This window comes from Muntiacus reevesi, chromosome 7 (genome assembly GCF_963930625.1).
Source record: "Muntiacus reevesi chromosome 7, mMunRee1.1, whole genome shotgun sequence".
Taxonomy (NCBI): Eukaryota; Metazoa; Chordata; class Mammalia; order Artiodactyla; family Cervidae; genus Muntiacus; species Muntiacus reevesi.
Genome location: NC_089255.1, coordinates 96,002,905 through 96,020,674, shown reverse-complemented (window position 1 = coordinate 96,020,674; position 17,770 = coordinate 96,002,905). Strand labels below are relative to the sequence as shown.

The window sequence follows — 17,770 nt, the reverse complement described above, 5'->3', positions numbered from 1 at the left end:
AGCATGCTGCGTTCGTTTTCACCTTTGTGTCCTAGACCTTTCTTTCAGATACATGTAACTGGAATCCTGTCCATCTGATTTTAGTTCCAAAGGTGGCACCCCCATAAAGCTTCTGTGACCCCTGAGGCTGGAATGAGCTTTTCCTTCTCCAGACTATTCTAGAATTTGCTTATACTTATGTTAAGATGGCAAGTTGTCACAGCCTCTCACTACAGTTATTTGTGTACAGATCTTTTTCTTAGATTTTAAGCCCATGTTTTCTTTAACTTTGCCTTTCAAATCATTTCTAACACAATGGCTTACAGGTAGTAACAACCTGATACTGCCCTATGTTTGTGGAATCTTCTTTTTAAGTACTGAGTTTGCAGTTAATTATTGGAAGAAGATAACCGAAGAAGCTATAATCAGGTTTGTAGGGATTAGTATGAACTGACTACAGAGGATATCTGAGCTATAAAAATTGGAGTAGAAGCCAGGAGGAGAAAACAATAACTGACCACTTTGACTCATTTGACTCATTTATTGAAGATATAATATGGTATGTAAGAATTATGTTGGTTACTGTGGAAGATGAATATACAAGTGGATATGCTTTACTGTTGCTCTGGAGGAGTTGTCACAATCCGGTGGAACTGACAGTCCGTGTACATGAACAATTACAGTATATTATGATAATACATGCTTTAATTATAGCATGGTATTCCCTTGTGGCTCAGCTGGTAAAGAATCCACCTGCAATGCGGGAGACCTGGGTTCGATCCCTGGGTTGGGAAGATCTGCTGGAGGAGGGAAAGGCAAAGTCAAGTGGAATGCCAAGTCAAGTCGGCCTTAGGAAGCATCACTATGAGCAAAGCTAGTGGAGGTGATGGAATTCTAGTTGAGCTATTTCAAATCCTAAAAGATGATGCTGTGAAAGTGCTATACTCAATATGCCAGCAAATTTGGAAAACTCAGCAGTGGCCACAGGACTGGAAAAGATCAGTTTTCATTCCAATCCCAAAGAAAGGCAATGCAAAGAATGTTCAAACTACCACACAATTGCACTCATCTCACATGCTAAGAAAGTAATGCTCAAAATTCTCCAAGCCAGGCTTCGACAGTATGTGAACCGAGAACTTCCAGATGTTCAAGCTGAATTTAGATCTCAGAGGAACCAGAGATCAAATTGCCAACATCTGTTGGATCATAGAAAAAGCAAGAGAATTCCAGAAAAACATCTACTTCTGCTCATTGACTATGCCAAAGCCTTTCTGTGGATCACAACAGACTGTGGGAAATTCTTAAAGAGACGGGAATACCAGACCACCTGACCTGCCTCCTAAGAAATCTGTGTGCAGGTCAAGAAGCAGCAGTTAGAACCAGACATGGAACAACGGACTGGTTCCAAATTGGGAAAGGAGTACGTCAAGGCTGTTTATTGTCACCCTGCTTATTTAACTTATATGCAGAGTACATCGTGTGAAATGCCAGACTGGATGAAGCACAGGCTGAAATCAAGGTTGCCGGAGAAATATCAATAACCTCAGATATGCAGATGACACCACCCTTATGGCAGAAAGCAAAGAGGAACTAAAGAGCTTCTTGATGAAAGTAAAAGAGGAGATTGAAAAGGCTGGCTTGAAACTCAACAATCAAAAAACTAAGATCATGGCATGTGGTCCCATCACTTCATGGCAAATAGATGGGGAAACAATGGAAACAGTGAAAGACTTTATTTTGGGGGGCTCCAAAATCACTGCAGATGGTGACTACAGCCATGAAATTAAAAGATGCTTGCTCCTTGAAAGAAATGTTATGACCAACGTAGACAGTATATTAAAAAGCAGAGACATTACTCTGCCAACAAAGGTCCATCTAGTCAAAACTTTGGTTTTTCCAGTACTTGTGTATGGATATGAGAGTTGGACTATAAAGAAAGCTGAGCACCGAAGAATTGATGCTTCTGAACTGTGGTGTTGGAGAAGATTCTTGAGAGTCCCTTAGACTGCAAGGTGACCCAACCAGTCAATCCTAAAGGAAATCATTCCTGAATATTCATCAGAAGGACTGATGCTGAAGCTGAAACTCCAATATTTTGGCCACCTGATGTGCAGAACTTACTCATTAGAAAAGACCCTGATGCTGGGAAAGATGGAAGGCAGGAGAAGGGAACGACAGAAGATGAGATGGTTGAATGGCATCACTGACTCAATGGACATGAGTTTGAGCAAACTTCAGGAACTGGAGATGGACAGGGAGGCCTGGCGTGCTGCAGTCCATGGGGTCGCAAAAAGTTGGAAACGACTGAGTGACTGAACTGAACTAAACTGAGTTATAGCACTGGATTCCTAGGAGTGAGTTGCAGGGAGTATGAATAGGGAAGGTACAGACTGTGAGCTTTCACTTGACTTTACAAGGAATTTTCTAGTTAGAGGGAGTAGCTTGTGCAAAGTAAGGGGCTAATAAAAGCAACTGATTTTTTTTTTTCAGGGAATTTTAGTTATTATCCCGAGAGGAGAACAGAGGCTTGGAAAAAGAAATGCCCAAGTCATAAAGTCATAGACCAATAGGGACAGGCATTTTTGAGTTTTAGTGGAAGGGAATGATGAAATGTGTATTCTACAAAGATCATCGATCATGGAAGGTAGATTAGAGGTTACAAGACTGCAGGCAGGAGGCCAGTTAGGAAAGTATACGCCATAATCTAGGCATCAGTCTAGAATGGGCACCTGCTTTCCAGTGATTTGATGAAGAAAAAGACCGAGAACATTTAGAGTGGAATGTGTGGACAGCATGTTTGATATAGCCTACGTTAGATGCTTGAAAGGAGCTTCCTGGGGGAAAGTTGCAAGCTTTCCTATTTGACAAGACTCAGTGTTGCCAGCATTGTCTTTGCTGATTGAGGGAAATGTATGGGTTCTGCTTCTAGCAGGTGGAGGGGTTTAAATTGGATCTCAATTCTTATTCAAATAGATGGTGTTTCGCTCAAGATTTTTGGTAACGAAGCACAGAAATGTCAAAGGTAAATAAAATAGGATGATGTAAGAACTCATATGAAATGAGCAAAGGGTGGGCTGTCCGGGAAATGCCATTGTGAACTGTAACTGGGTCGAGCTTCGCAGACATCAAACCTGGAAGAGATTCTGGATTCAAGATAGTCCTGTAGACCGTATTGGCAGAGAGTTGATGGATCTTCATTCAGCACTGTCTCCAGAGCATCTAGAACAGTGCTTGATGCATAGAAGGCCCTAGTAACTACCTTAGTGAATAAATAAAAGGAAGGCAGAACAAATCTTCACTGTAGAGTTTTATCAAATGGAGAAGTTAGCCAGGTGAAATACTGCCGCCTGGCTGCTTCTAGTCATGAGAGCAGCTGTTTATTAAGTACCAGCTATGCTGTAGTTTTATGGAAGAGCTCTATATATATTCCTTGGTGTGTTCAGCCCTGTGAAGGGGTGATAGTACCCCACCTTTTACTGGCGTTAATTTAAACCCACAGATTATGACTTGCCCAAGTTCCTGCAAAATGCGAAATTGGAGATCTGAAATTTAACCGAAGCTTGCCTGACTAAAGGTTGTGCTGGTAACTAACACTCTGTATACTGAAAACAGAAGCAGAAGTAAGCCCAGATTAAAAGACTGTTACAAAGTATTTTAGCAACTATCCTTTTTGGTATTTCAATAAAGAATATTTTATTATGCACCTGGTCTGAAATGTCAGGAACCATTTTTCTTCTGACTTTACCATCCAGGGCTAGGAAAGTCTTAGATCACCAAGTTCCTCCAAGGAGTTTTTAAAGTATAGATTGGCCACTGATTCTCTGTTTCTCCAACTAAAACAACAAAACTTAGAGACTGTTTTACAAGGTATAAGATAGGTGACCAGCTGTCTCCTAGGTGGCTGTAGTTTGTAGCTTTCAAATAACTACAGTTAAGAATAAGTGACTCAATTGTTGTGTCTGTCTGTGTATTTGTCAGTATAGATATGATCAAGGAATGTTCCTGTCATTCTTCAAAGTCATCTGAGCTTAATTTTGGCTAGTTGATGCTTCTCTACCAAATTATGATAAAATGCATTGTGTCCGATTGGAGGTAATACCGACATTGACTTTTAAAGACTGACCTTTTTTTTTTTTTTAAATAGGTATCAGTATTATCTGCAGCTGAAGAAAGATATTTTGGAAGGAAACATTCCTTGTACATTAGAACAAGCAATTCAGCTTGCAGGCTTAGCTGTTCAAGGTAAAGAATGACAATTGATAATGGAATAGATCAATCAGATTAAAATGCATGTTAAACAAAAACAACAAGGAATTCTTAGAGTAACTGACCATAGAAAGTAACTGCTATAGAGTAGTTTTCTGTGTTAGTGGAATATGATTTCTGTTATCCAAGGGGCTTCCTTGTGGAGGAGAAATGGGTTTGAATGACTTGAATGAAATATGAGACTTCTGGAAGGCTCAGCATGCTATCACGTCGGCAGAGCAGAGACCAAGAGTAGAGAGGGAACGCACACAGATGCGCGCGCGCGCACACACACACAGATGCACACACAGACACAGATGCGCGCACACACTCAAACACAGACACAGACACGCACAGATGTGCGCACACACACAGATGCGCGCGCACACACACACATAGCATTTAATATGCCCTGTATTCCTCTAGTGCAGGGACTTGATCCGCTGCTAGCTCGTATTTTCAGAAGAAAGATCAGCCAAACAGTGGGGTTGATAAGGTTACATTCGCTTACACTTCAAGCGTATGTCGTTGGTTTGGTTTCTTGAATAGTTGTCCTAGATTATGGAACATTGCCAATCATAATATTATTAGACAGTTTTGTATTTCACAAGTATTTTTCAGTTGTTTAATCCATATGTGTTTACATGTGTAATATACTTTGGAAAGACTTCTAATGGAGCTTTATTTCAAATGATAACTGGCATTTAATCTTGGGAATTGAAATTTAATAAATTAATAAATTCCTTATTAATAAATTTATTCCTTTGGATGTTAGCAGACAAGGAGATATAATATATATCCTTCCTAGATGAAAAAAATGCCCAGTAATCATGAAGCCATATTCCTTTTCAGTGTACTTTGAATCTTCTTAAGTGTTACCTTTGGCTTCAAGAGTTAGTTTTTCATAAGCTTTTGACTGAACTATGAGTTTCTTTTAACAATTAAAAATTTCTAAACAAATATACTGTAACATATTCAGATGAACTAATTCCATTCCCTAGAAGTAATCACTACTGTGAATGATTTGGTTTATTCTTGACATTTTTCTGTACAGAAGTAGGCATATAAGATTATAGAGTAGATTTTTGTTTTCTAATGACAAAAATATGAAATGATTTGTATACAATTTGTAATGTGTTTTTTTTTCACTTTATTAAAAGTCATTTTTTCCCCAAGTCCAGACATGTGAATCTGTCTGGGTAAAGAGTCTGCCTGCCATGTGGGAGACCCGCATTCGATCCCTGGGTGGGGAAGATCCCCTGGAGAAGGACATGGCAGCCCACTCCAGTGTTCTTGCCTGGAGAACCCCATGGACAGAGGAGCCTGGCGGGCTACAGTCCATAAGATTGCAAAGAGCTGGACGCTTTAAAAGGAATTTTTAAAATATATATTTTATAAGCTATAAGGCAGATTTGACTTCTAAAATCATAAGCATGCCATCTGTATACTTCATATTGAATTTAGTTGTGTATATGTTTTGCTTCCAATTAAACATAATTGACATGTGAATACTTGTGATTTTATATAGCTGATTTTGGTGACTTTGATCAGTATGAATCCCAGGATTTTCTTCAGAAATTTGCCTTGCTTCCTGTGGTAAGAATTCTTTTGACATTGGACATTTTTATCAACAGTGCATTTCTAGACCCTTAATAATCCCTGGAATGAAGTCAATATATTAGACTTACTAGGTAGGGATAGAGTTAAAAAAAATCATCTGGTCCTTATAAACAAGTTGTTGCTTTCCCCGTTATAGGCTTCTGGTCCTTGTAAAAGCACAGAAGCAGAAGGGTCTGGCTGCGGGGCTGCAGACAGAGAAATTCATTTTGTGTTCGAATGTGAGTCTAAAGAGAGGCACTCATTTCCAGCTTCTGAGGAACCACAGAGGTTTTGATTTTAACTGAAAACTTGAAACCTCACAGAGTTATGCTGAAGTGAATATCATTTCTCATCAGCAGTTTAAAGAGTAGATGACAAAAAGACCCTGCTTTCTACTTTTTAAAGTCAATACTGGTGGAATTGACAGGGAAACTGTTTTGCAAGAACTGTAGGAAGTGGTGAGCTATTCTGATTGTCTACACAGCCAGCCAGGGAGTGCATGAGATGGTGTTGTGTGCTGGGCTTGGAGCTGACTGATGAATGTTAACCACCTGAAATAACCCATCTGCAACTCTCTCTGGGGGCTTCTCAAGTGGCCCAGTGGAAAAGAATCCACCTGCCAAGCAGGAGACGCAGGTTTGATCCCTAGATTGGGAAGATCCCCTTCTAGAGAAGGGAATACTAGAGAATCACTCTAGTATTCTTGCCTGGGAAATCCCATGGACAGCGGAGCCTGGCGGGCTACAGTCCATGAGGTCGCAAAGAGTCGGACACGACTGAGCAACTAGACAACAACAACAGCAAGTTTCTCTGGGATGAATTGAGAAGGCAGGGCAAGTGTTTTGGCTTTTGAGCAGAAGCCACTTAATTCTCAGAAAGGTCATGATTATGTCCTTTAGTGAAGCTCTCAGATATTGATTCGAGCCCTAGTTTTGCCTGCTGGGGACAAGAGTCAATAACAGTAGCACAGATTCCTCCTAAGAAATTTGAGTGATTTGTTCCCATACTTACTGCCGTGTTTTTCCCAGGAGTGGTTACAAGATGAAAAAGTGTTGGAAGAAGCAACCCAAAAAGTGGCCTTACTGCATCAGAAATACAGGTAACGCTGAGAAGGGGAACAGTGTGGGCCTCGTGCCTGTTTGCATTTGGACCATGCGTTGACAGCGTTAAATGCGGGCCTTTACTGCTGCACCCACTGCCAGCTGCCAGGAGCCCACCTGGGCAGAGCTCTCGCCGCCTGCCAAGCGCTCTTCCGAGCACTTCCCCACATTAACCCATCTATTATTCATGTTGTATCACTGATGAGACTGAGGAAGCTGAAAGCGGCCAGTCCCTGAAGGCTGCCCGTTCTTCCTCCCACATACTGAAGGTGTGGGCGGTGGCCCGGTTCTGTGTAGGGTAATGCAAGGTTAGAGAGCTTCGTTTTCCTTTGTGGCAGATGTGATGTTGGGCCTGCCCCCGCCAGCTTCGCCGCCCGCCTTTGGAAGCCGTCCCCCTGTCCCCCAGGCGGGCTGTGCTGAGGGCAGTGGGCTGGCCGCTCTGGCCCCACTTTTGGGCAGACCCTGGTCTCTGAGAGTGAGGCTGCGTGTGCTGTCTGAAACCCCCGTCCTTGAGAACACGAGGCTTTACGCCAAACCAAGTGCCACTCAGTTCCTAGTGCTTTGTGTATCATTAAATTCTTCATAACCACTCTTTAAGGTAAATGTTATTATCTCCTTACAGATTGGGAAAGTCAAGTTCACAAAGACTATAAATAACTTGCCCAAAGTTACATGTGGTAGAGGTGGGATGTGAACCCAGGTCTGTCTAATTATAACCTATTGTTCACCCCTTCCTATTAAAAATAACCTTTTGCCTTTAGTCCGTCCCCACTCAAATCCAGACAGTCACTCACAAAAGATTAATTCTCCTAAAATAGCTCTTTCGGCTGTCTCCCCTCCTCTCCTCAAGTGTTCATGAATCTTCTTGCTTTCCACCAGCCTGAGTTCATCACCCCTGGGATTAAAGGCTTGTCACAAGTTGGTTCAATCCTGCCATTCCAGCTTTATCTTCTGCTGTCCGAATGAACCCGTTTTTTTCAGCATAATTAATCCTTCGGGCACACCTTGCTCTATCATTTGTTACTTTCATTCATTCATCTGTGCATCTCCTTAAAAGATAATTCAGTGCTGCTCTTCTGTTATGAGGCAGAGTGCTCAATGCTGTGGCACAAAGATAAATAGAGCCGGGACCTGCCAGAGTCTTAAGGGGTAGGCAGTACAGCCCCCGTGATAGCCGTTAACAGTGCTGGTCATGAGCGCGGGGGAGAGGCGTGCGCAGAAGGTGCTGGGTCTCTGTAGAGCAGGGCAGTCCCAGAAGGTGACCGAGAGGGTGCGCAGGCCGAGTCTTGATGGGTGTCAGGGGTTGACCAGGTGCGCAAGCGGGTGATAGTTAGACCAGGAAGCATCATCAGCATGTGCAAAGGCTCGGAGGCACGAGGGAGCGTGGTATATTCAAAGACACTGAGCCTGGGGTGGTCGCAGTCGGTGTACCGCGTGGGCGTGCGGAGCAGCAGCAGGTGAGGTTGGAGAGAGGTGTCCCTGCAGTGGGCTCCTCTGCCCGCGCTGCCTTCCCGCCTACCTGCCCACCCTCGTCACGCCGTCACTGGAGCCAGAAAGGATCTCCAGCTGCTGCCCCTTCCTCGCCCCGCCGTGTGGCGTTTGGCACACAGTGCTCAGTGCTGTCTGACACCTCGGCGGTTTAGGGATAAGTCTGGCTTCCACTGAAGGTTTCTCAGGAGGTTGCTTTACTTCTGCATTTCCCCTTGCCTGCCCAAAGGCCAAGGGGTCGGACCTCACATAACTAACCCTCAGCATTCAGCACAGCGCTCTTGCATGTAGTTGATTTTCAGTAAATACTGATGGGCTGATATAACTAATCACAGATGCTTAGAAACTTGAAATGTTCGATTGAGATGTAGTTTTTCGCAAACAAGCTCTTCTGAAAGTTTTTTAGTTTGTGAACAGTATGTCTGACATCTCTCGGGTTGCAGGGGTCTCACAGCTCCTGACGCAGAAATGCTCTACATGCAGGAGGTAGAAAGAATGGACGGCTACGGGGAAGAGAGCTACCCTGCCAAGGTAAGCGAGGCCTGAAGACGGGGCCCTCCAGAGGGCGTCTGAGTCGTTCCAGCAGGTCAGCAGGGAAGGCCAGGGATGCTGCGCAGCTCGAAGGCTGGCTCGAAGGCTGGAGATGTGCAGACGTTTGGAAATGTGAGAGCTGAGGTCCTCGTGGCCAAAGTTTTCTCACAAAACAGATATTCCTGTTCTGTCGTTTGTTCTTGGAATTACTCTTGAAATAGAATTCCTTAAGGAGCCCAGCTCTGTTTTTGTATGTGTTAAAAGCTGACACATGTGCACCTTGCAGACTTGCCCCCTCGGTGGAGGTCTCCCAGGCCTTCTCCATGTGGGCCCCAAGAGTGGGGGTAGGTGGGGCCCCGGGGGCCCCTGTGTGTCTGCCGCCCCCAGTGTTTCCTTGTCCGCTATCTCCTCCTAGGACAGCCAAGGCAGCGACATATCCATTGGAGCGTGTCTCGAAGGCGTCTTTGTGAAGCACAAGAGTGGGCGGCCTCCTGCGGTGTTTAGGTACTCTTCCTTCTGTCCGCCTTCTGTGGCTCCTGTGGGTGATTGCATGTTACTGTCTGTGCTAAATGTATTGCTTGCAAGTATCAAGGGCTCACCAGGACATGGAAGTGTGCCTTTCTTAGAATAATATTGCACCCGACTGCAATAGTTATAAGATACTTACTTCAAAACTAAATTGCAGTGTTTATAATGGTGGCCCGCTTATGAAATGTTTAAAAACGTGTGACCCTTTTCTTACCATATGGAGGCCATTCTTTGTCTTGGTTTGTGAATTTTTCTTTTCTTTTTTTTCTATGTAAAGTATGAGTATTTATTTCAGGGTTTAGATCACAATCGATTTCAAAAACAAAATCTGATTTCTCTCCTCTGTAGCTGAGGCTTGTGTGTTAGGATGATTTCCTGGCAGCTGATGGACACTGTGCCCTTAGAAACACGTTTCATCAGGTTCAGAATTAAGTCGCTGCTGCCCACTGTACCCCAGCCTTAGGGGAAAGAAACAAAATTCACCCCCGTGGGGCTGAACAAATGCGCACACACGAATGTGAGTGAGCAGTGCATTTTTCATTTGCGCTCTGGTTTCCCCGGCTATTTCTCGTGGGAAATCTAGGCTTTCCCTGATTCTAGTTGGTACCAAAATTCCTAAAATACCAACGCCTAAATACTTTTTGTAATGTAGATTTTTCTTCTCCTGGTTATAAAAAGAGTGGCGCCCTTCACTTGTGGAGCTCTTGGAATGTAGCCCGGCCAGGAGGAGAGAGAGGACAGATAGCAGTGTGCTCAGCGAGGCTGGCTGGCAGCAGTGGGGTTTCAGGTGATGGCAGTTCCCTTCTCAGTATTCTGTGTCCCTTCACGTCCTTTGCTTTCCTGCCTCTGGGGCCTGAGCTCTCCCTGGTGATTGTGACCGTGGGGCGTGTGCCGGCCTGGGGACAGGTCCCCGCTCCTGGACCGTCCTGCCCTGGCTCAGTGACTCCCGAGGGCAGCTGCTCTCAGGTCCCCAGGCTGCTCACTGTCTCCACAACATGCTCAGTTGCAGGGCAGTGGGCAGAGGTGGGTCTGGCTGGCACCGAAGGGCAGGACGCTGACATTGCTCGAAAGGTCACAGGAACGTGGGAGACATCCCCATGGGCTTCCTTTATCTCCCTGGATAGGAAATTCTAAAATGCCTTCTTTAATATGACACTCATAATCTTTAGGTTTAGCCATTACAGACTTCCCTGGCGGTCCAGTGGTCAAGACTCTGCGCCTCCAACGTGTGGGGCTTGGGTTTGATCCCTGGTCAGGGAACTAAGATCCCACATGCTCTGTACGCAGTGCACCCAGAAAACTAAAAAACAAAAGCAATGAAGTACCAAGTTATTGTGAATGAATTTTATTTATTTCAATAAATTTAAATCTGATAAGATGGAGAAGGATAAAGATGTAAAATTTTTTCTTCCAGACCTGTTTTTCCCTTTGTAAAAATTATACAGGGTGTCATAAAATATTAATATATAAAACCTTAACATGGTAAAATACACGCAGTTAGAAAGTTCAGAGTTGAAGTCTGAATCCTGGTGAACACCCCCAGAATAGCTCACTCCTTGGGTTCGCAGCATCTGAACCTGCTGTTGGCCCTGCTTCGCCAGCTTTTTAGAGCATCTCCGCTCTGCCTCTGTGTCTTATTTCGCCCTGTGAACCAGAAGGCAGCCGTGCTTGTTTGGTCCTGTGCTCTCCACCCGCCCCACGCCCACCGGAGCCCGCTGAGGGCATCACCGCCCCCACCCATCTCCATATACCCGCCCCACGCCCACCGGAGCCCGCTGAGGGCGTCACTGCCGCTTACCCATCTCCATACCCCAGGACCAAACACAGGGCACCTGCGATCGTCACAGTGGGTGCCCTCCAAAGCGTTTGTTGGATGAACTAAGGAGCAGTGGCAGCTGAGAGTGGGATGTTTGATCAAACTAGTCTAGCAAACGAGGCTGAGTAGAGTTTCCATTTTTATGTATTTATCTTGGCCCAGCCGTGCAGCATGTGGGATCTTAGTTTCCTAACCAGGGATCAGAGCCTCGCCGCTTGCATTGGAAGCGCGGGATCTCAACCACTGGACCCCCAGGGAAGTCCCCGAGTTCACAGTTTTGATACTCTGCCTCTGTGTTATTATGCATGCATTACTTTTCGTACCTCCCTGTTGTCACTTCAATTATAAAATGCAGGCTAGCCAATTAAAGCCCTGTTTTCTTCCTAAAATGATAACAAATAATAGGTTATACCTGAAGCTCAAGAAGGAAAAAAATCATATCTTCTGTCTCTCAGTAACAACCTGGGTGCTCATGTGGCCACTTTCTGCTTGTTGTTCCCCAGGTGGCACGATATTGCTAACATGTCCCACAATAAGTCCTTGTTTGCGTTAGAGCTGGCAAATAAAGAGGAGACCATCCAGTTTCAAACTGTGAGTAAACGTTAAGAATCTGCCTGGACTGTTTTTCCTAAAAGTTAACATTTCTGTGTGTATGTTTGGGGGAGTAGCTTTAAAATGATAGCTTTTCATAGTTTATAAAACATAAAATTTTATTCTTTATAACATTTTGCATAATCACACTTAGCAAAGTTGCTGAGTAAATACTGTTGAATGAATTGAGTCTTTGGATAAATACTGTCTGATTATGATGACCTTTAAATTGCATACATAGGCTCAGCTATAAAGAATCTGCCTGCAGTGCAGGATACGGGGTTCGATTCCTGGGTGGAAACGATCCCTTGCAGGAGGGCATAGCAACCCTCTCCAGTATTCTTGCCTGGAGAATCCCGTGGACAGGGGGTCGCAAGAGTCAGACACGACTGACGCGACTGAGTACGCCTGAGCACAAGTAGGGAAGACAGGAAGCCCTGGCGTCTTGGCTCCCACCGATAAGTGAATAACTCTGTGGAAACACTGTTTCACAGTTACCTTTACTCTCTGGACGAAAGCTATGAGTCTGTGAGTCACTTCCTTTAAAAATGTCCTTGAGTATCTATTTGTCAATAATAATGTTTTGTTTAGTAACATCTTTGAGTAATAACACAAGATGACATTTTCTTTAAATGAAATAATTTAAAAATTTCTGAGTCATCTGGAAACTGTTAATATAAGAATCATACTATTGAGAGCTTTTTGTTGGTCTTTGTAGTTTGAATCCTAATTACAACATTCATATGAGGGGTGCAGTGGTAGAAAATGCAAGAACCACAGTGTGTTAGAAGTGACTCTGATACACCATGTCACCCATGTCTGTCTTGTTCTCAGACAAGGTCTGTATCAAGTTGCAGATGTGCTTTGCCTTACTTTGTGCGTCTTTTGTTTACTAGGAAGACATGGAAACAGCAAAATATGTATGGAGACTCTGTGTTGCGAGACATAAATTCTACAGACTAAATCAGTGCAGCCTGTAAGTATACCCTGCCCATGGATACTGGAAAATGATGACCTTAGAAGTTTTCATCTTGAGCTATAGGGTGTCATATATAAAGGGCAAATTTTTTTTAAGAAAATAACTTTTGAATGACATTTTTATAATCACCTCTTTGCTTTTGTATGTGAAAATTTTATTTCTCAGTTATTTTTCATTTTAGCTTTGGACCAACCTCTAGTATCTACAAATAGACTTCTAAGATTTCTTTCAACTAGTAACAGAATTATTCTAATTCTTGAAAGCCAAAAGGAAAAAAAAAATTTTTTTTAAATCAACTCTTGGAGTCATAAAAGCTCATGCAGCTCTTGCAGCCATTTGAAGAATTTATACCCCTTCTTACATTTTTCCTCGCCCCCATGGGTTTACCGCTTTCTGCTGGGTCATTCCTGTCAGGACGCAAACATGCTGTCACATTTTACCTCTTAACACACTTTCTCCGTTTCCACATCCCTGTAGCCACGGTGCTGTCTCTTCTTTTCTCTTCGAAAGAGTTGTATCATCTTGCTCGCTGTCTCCTTCCTCCCACCCTGTTTCCCTTAAGCCACCACATCACTGACGCCGCTTGTCAGGGTGATGGAGACCTTCGCCCAGTGGTCATTTGAAGAGCTCTTCACTTGAGTGCCGGGCAGCACCAAACCTCTGCCTGTCCCTTCCTGCCTGCACCCCAATGCTCTTCCTTGGCTGCAAGGACCCCTTCTCCTGCTTTTCCTCTTTCTGAGGCTGTGTCTTCTCCGTCACCTTGGCTGGTTTCACCCCCGGACCTCTTAACATCTGCACTTACTCTCTAGGGGATTCGGCTTGACCCAGGCTTCGTAGCAGCATCTATACCGACAGCACACGTGACTTCGCTTCTAGCCTGTCTTGCCGTGAGCTCTTGACTCGCACACACAGCTGCCTCCTTGGCATCTCCACTTGGGTGCCTCGCAGGTTCTCTGATTCGATAAGACGCCTAAAGCCAGACTCTCAGTCCGCTTCCCGCCTTCCTGCCCCGAGTCTGCGGCTTCCGTTCCTGCCTGTCTCCTGAGGCAGTGGCACAGCATAGTCACCGGGCCCCAGAGCTAGACCTCAGTCCCTGCTTCTCTTCATCCCATGCGCAGTTCGTCAGCAGGCCCTGCGAACTCTGTGCCTTCAAAATATATCTAAATCGGGCCATTCTGACCACTCCTTCAGCGGGCAACTTGGTGCCGGCTGCCCCAGTTCTCACCTGGAGTACTGCCATAGCTCTCTGACTGTTTCTGGGCCTCCCTGACTGTAGCCGACTCGCCATCGTCAGCCGGAGTCCTCCCACTCTTTCCGAGGCCTGCACCGACTCTCTCCTTGGAAGCGCAAAGCCGCCTGTGCTCTGTGCTTGCCCGGTCCTACGCTTCCCTTTCCCTCCTCCCTGTTCACCCCACTCCAGCCACACTAGTGTCCTCGGCCGGCCGACCCCCTCCTTCCCAGTCTTTACTGGCCCTCATTGCATAGGGGTCTCCTTGGAGGTGCCCTTCGTCATTGAAGCGTGGTGGTTTTTTTTTTTCCCCCAGTATTTATCTGGCTGTTTCGGGTCTTAGTTGTGGCATGTGGGATCTAGTTCTGACCGGGGATCGAACCCAAGCCCCCTGCATTGTAAGTGCGGAGTTTCAGCCACGGGGCCCCCAGGCAAGGCCCAGAGAGGCGGATCTTGACCACCCCGTGCACCTGTCTCCATCAGGCGGATCTTGACCACCCCGTGCACCTGTCTCCATCTGCGACCCGTTTCCCTTTAGCCCGCCATCCTGTTTCCCCATCATGGCCTGCAGCCCCTAGATCTGGGTAATCCCCTCCCTGTTTGCTGTCTACATCCCATCCCGGCCATCCCCCTGCGGCGCTGGCCGTAGAGCCCAGACCTCTCCCCTCTTGTTAACCTCTGTATTCCGGGTGCTGAGCAAGGGCCTCGCTCCCCGCAGGCCTTAACGAACTTGCCGAGTGAACCTGGAGAAGCGAGTGTTACGCCCCTGCCCCGGGATGTCTGTGGTGCTCTCAGAGCCCTTAGAAGGCTCGGAGAGGCTTCCCGGCAGAAGGCCACGGGAACCAGAGCGGCTCTGCTCCTTCCCCACCCCTGTTCTTGAAGCCCTGCCCTCTGCTCCGGCTCACGGGCCTGCTGGCCCTGTCGCGCCTGCTCTGCGCAGCCTCGTGAACCCATGAGCCAAAACGTGCGGCTCTGCTCTCAGCCATCGCTCAGGACCACGTCCGGGCTGCCCTCCCCTCCAGCCCGCCGCCTCCGGGCCCCCCGCCCCGCCGAGCCTCGGTCCTGGCTCCCAGGGCCCTCGGTCCCTGCCCTGCGGGCGCCTCTCGCGGCCCGGGCCTCCGCCAGGCCCCCGTCCTCCGCTCCGCATTCCTCTAGGTGCAGCCTGAGCGCTGCTGCCCGGCCCGCCGCGCGTTCAGTCTGTGCCGTCCCGTCTGAGTGCTGCTTTTGCCCGCCGTGTTTCACCGTGATTCCGTCGGCGCTGCCCCGTGTCAGGCGTCACGTGGCCCGCCTTCGTCTCCTCCCGGCTGCTCAGCAGCCCGTTTGTGCGGTCCTCGCGCCCATCCACAGGGCGCTGTGCAGATGAGCCCGGCGCCGAGTCGCGGTAGGCCTGGAGCTGGGGGCAGAGCGGGGGGTCCGGGCCGCGGGCCCTGCCTGGGCCGAGCCTTGCGGGCCGCCTGTCCTGACGGGAGCCCGGCGCGTCCGCCCGCCCGCCCGCCCCACCGGGGCTGAGGGCGCAGAGCCCGGGCGTCCGGCGGGGCCGGGGCCGGCTTCCGGGTGACGAGCCTGAACCAGGCCCGGGGACTGCGGGGGACGAGCCGTCCTTTCATTCCTGACGGAAGGACGGCCGTACCTTGGGGCCCGGAAAGAGAGGCGCTCTCCGGTTCACGGCCCCGGTGTGGAGGAGCCGCCGTGCAGAGCAAGAGGCTGGCCCGGCTGGGGGCGGGAGGGACGTCCGCTGGGGCGGACCATCCAGCAATTAGCCCCGAGGCCCCAGGCTCCCGCCGACCCGTCCCCTCCACCGTCCTTTCATATGGGATGAGTCCCGCCGCCTCTGCCGCTGGGGCCGCGGGGAAACGCGAACCGCCAGGCGCAGCGGCTGCCCTTCCCGGGGGCGGACGCCGCCCCTGCCGGCTGCCGGGCTCGGGGCTCCCGGCGCCTGTGTGTGAGCAGGGCGCCCCCTCGCGGCGGGCTCCGCACCGGCCTGTTGCCGGCGTGGGTGGCGGCGCTTTCTCTGCAGACGCGTGTGTGCTGCTGGGGCAGCAGGTGCGCGGTCTGCGGGCCACAGCCCTCTCGGAGACTGAAAGCCTTTCATGAGCTTCAGACTATTCACAATGAGCCATCATTCCCTCAGTTCACTTTTTTTTTCTTGGAAGTTAATGGAGAATCAGTCATTTGAAATAAACCGTAAGATAGAATCTTTTCCTAGTAGGCATCCCTATTGCTTGGTGGTTAATACCTTTTTAAAAGAGTTTTTTTGGCAAATCACCCGTTGGTAATGGTTTTAAAGTTCAGAGGGAAAATAAATAATTTGTGTGTGTGTGTGGTAAATGACTCAGTCTTAGAAAGCTCTTTTTTTTTTAATAACTGCTATTTATTGCCAAATATAAATAAAACCACACATATTAGATCCTCAGTTGCATATATTACATTTGTATAAGGAAAATGAGTATTTTAAAAATGAAATAATTTTATGTAAAGGGCTATTTTCTACATTTTGCTTTTAATTTCCTTATGGGTTAAATCATGGAAGTCCATTTTCATGAACTATTCCTATGAAATAATTTATGATGGGAGAGACCCACTTCATTCTAGAAGTGAATATAGCACTTGTTCCCCAGGTGAAGGAAATGAACTATTTTTTTTTTGGCTGTGCTTGGTCTTTGTTGCAGCGCACGGGCTTCCCTTAAGTTGCAGCGCTTGGACTTAGTTGCCCCGTGACATGTGGGATCTTACTTCCCCGACCAGGGATGGATGCCTTCTGTGTTGGGAGCACAGTGTCTTAGCCACTGGACCACCAGGGAAAGTCTCTGCTTTTTTAATTTATAACATGAGGATAATGTGAGTTTTATTTGACATTTCTTTAGAGTTGGAATAGGACTTAAATGAGGTAATGACAGTGTCTTAGGTCAAATGACTGCTCTCCCCTTCTCTGCCACCCCAAGCCCCAGACCCAGTCATGCTATCATTGACCTGTTGAATTTGCGTGAGAAGAATCGGAGGGGAGCAGAATCTTGAGCGGGTTCTTGGTATGTGGGGGCTCTTCTCTCTCCCCTCTGGGGAAAGGTGGGGAAGGGGAGTTTGCTGTCCCCCAACCTACAAAGCCGAGTGGTAGAAGTTTCCGCAGACTTCCTCTAGAGGGGAGGTTGGATTCCTGCCGCCTGTGGGCTGCTTGCTCAGCCTTGTCAGCCTTGAGTGTTCCTGCAGTTTAGGGCTGCCGCCAAGCACAGCAGCCGGTCTGTTCTGGAGACTTCTGTGATCAGGCGGTGGACTGGTCCTGCCCGGAGGGGCTGGGGCTGTCCCCCTTCTTCTAGGCCTGCTGCAGGCTTCTGTGAGAAGCCTGGAAGACGAGAAAGCCCCTGTCCCATTAAGGAAAGTCACTGAGATCAACATTTTCTGGGTATTTCCACTAGCCAACATATTTTTTGTGCATCAGAATCTCACTCCTCTATAGCTGGAAATATACAAGAAAGAAAGCATACAAAGCAAAAGTCGGCTCTTAGAAATTCACTGTCTTTACAGCTCAAAGTGTAAATTGTAAGTGACAGTGAAACTTAGTTGCGGTCGTATCTGACTCTCTGCGATTCTCTGGACTGCAGCCTGTCGCACTCCTCTGTCCTTGGAATTCTCCAGGCGAGAGTACTGGAGTGGGTTGCCATTTCCTTCTCCAGGGAATCTTACTGACCTGG

The 17,770-nt window shown here is 47.2% G+C and overlaps 1 protein-coding gene across 2 annotated transcripts in view; it reads left to right on the top strand.

Annotated features, from left to right (window-relative positions):
- PTPN21 (protein tyrosine phosphatase non-receptor type 21) overlaps window positions 1-17,770 on the top strand; it is a 75,297-nt gene that overhangs the window by 36,035 nt on the left and 21,492 nt on the right. For both annotated transcript variants that reach the window (XM_065940088.1, XM_065940087.1), the window contains 7 exons: window positions 4,124-4,221; window positions 5,753-5,820; window positions 6,852-6,922; window positions 8,855-8,942; window positions 9,358-9,446; window positions 11,790-11,877; window positions 12,774-12,853. In XM_065940088.1, coding sequence (XP_065796160.1) covers window positions 4,124-4,221; window positions 5,753-5,820; window positions 6,852-6,922; window positions 8,855-8,942; window positions 9,358-9,446; window positions 11,790-11,877; window positions 12,774-12,853 — 582 coding nt within the window. The remainder of the gene's footprint in view (window positions 1-4,123; window positions 4,222-5,752; window positions 5,821-6,851; window positions 6,923-8,854; window positions 8,943-9,357; window positions 9,447-11,789; window positions 11,878-12,773; window positions 12,854-17,770) is intronic.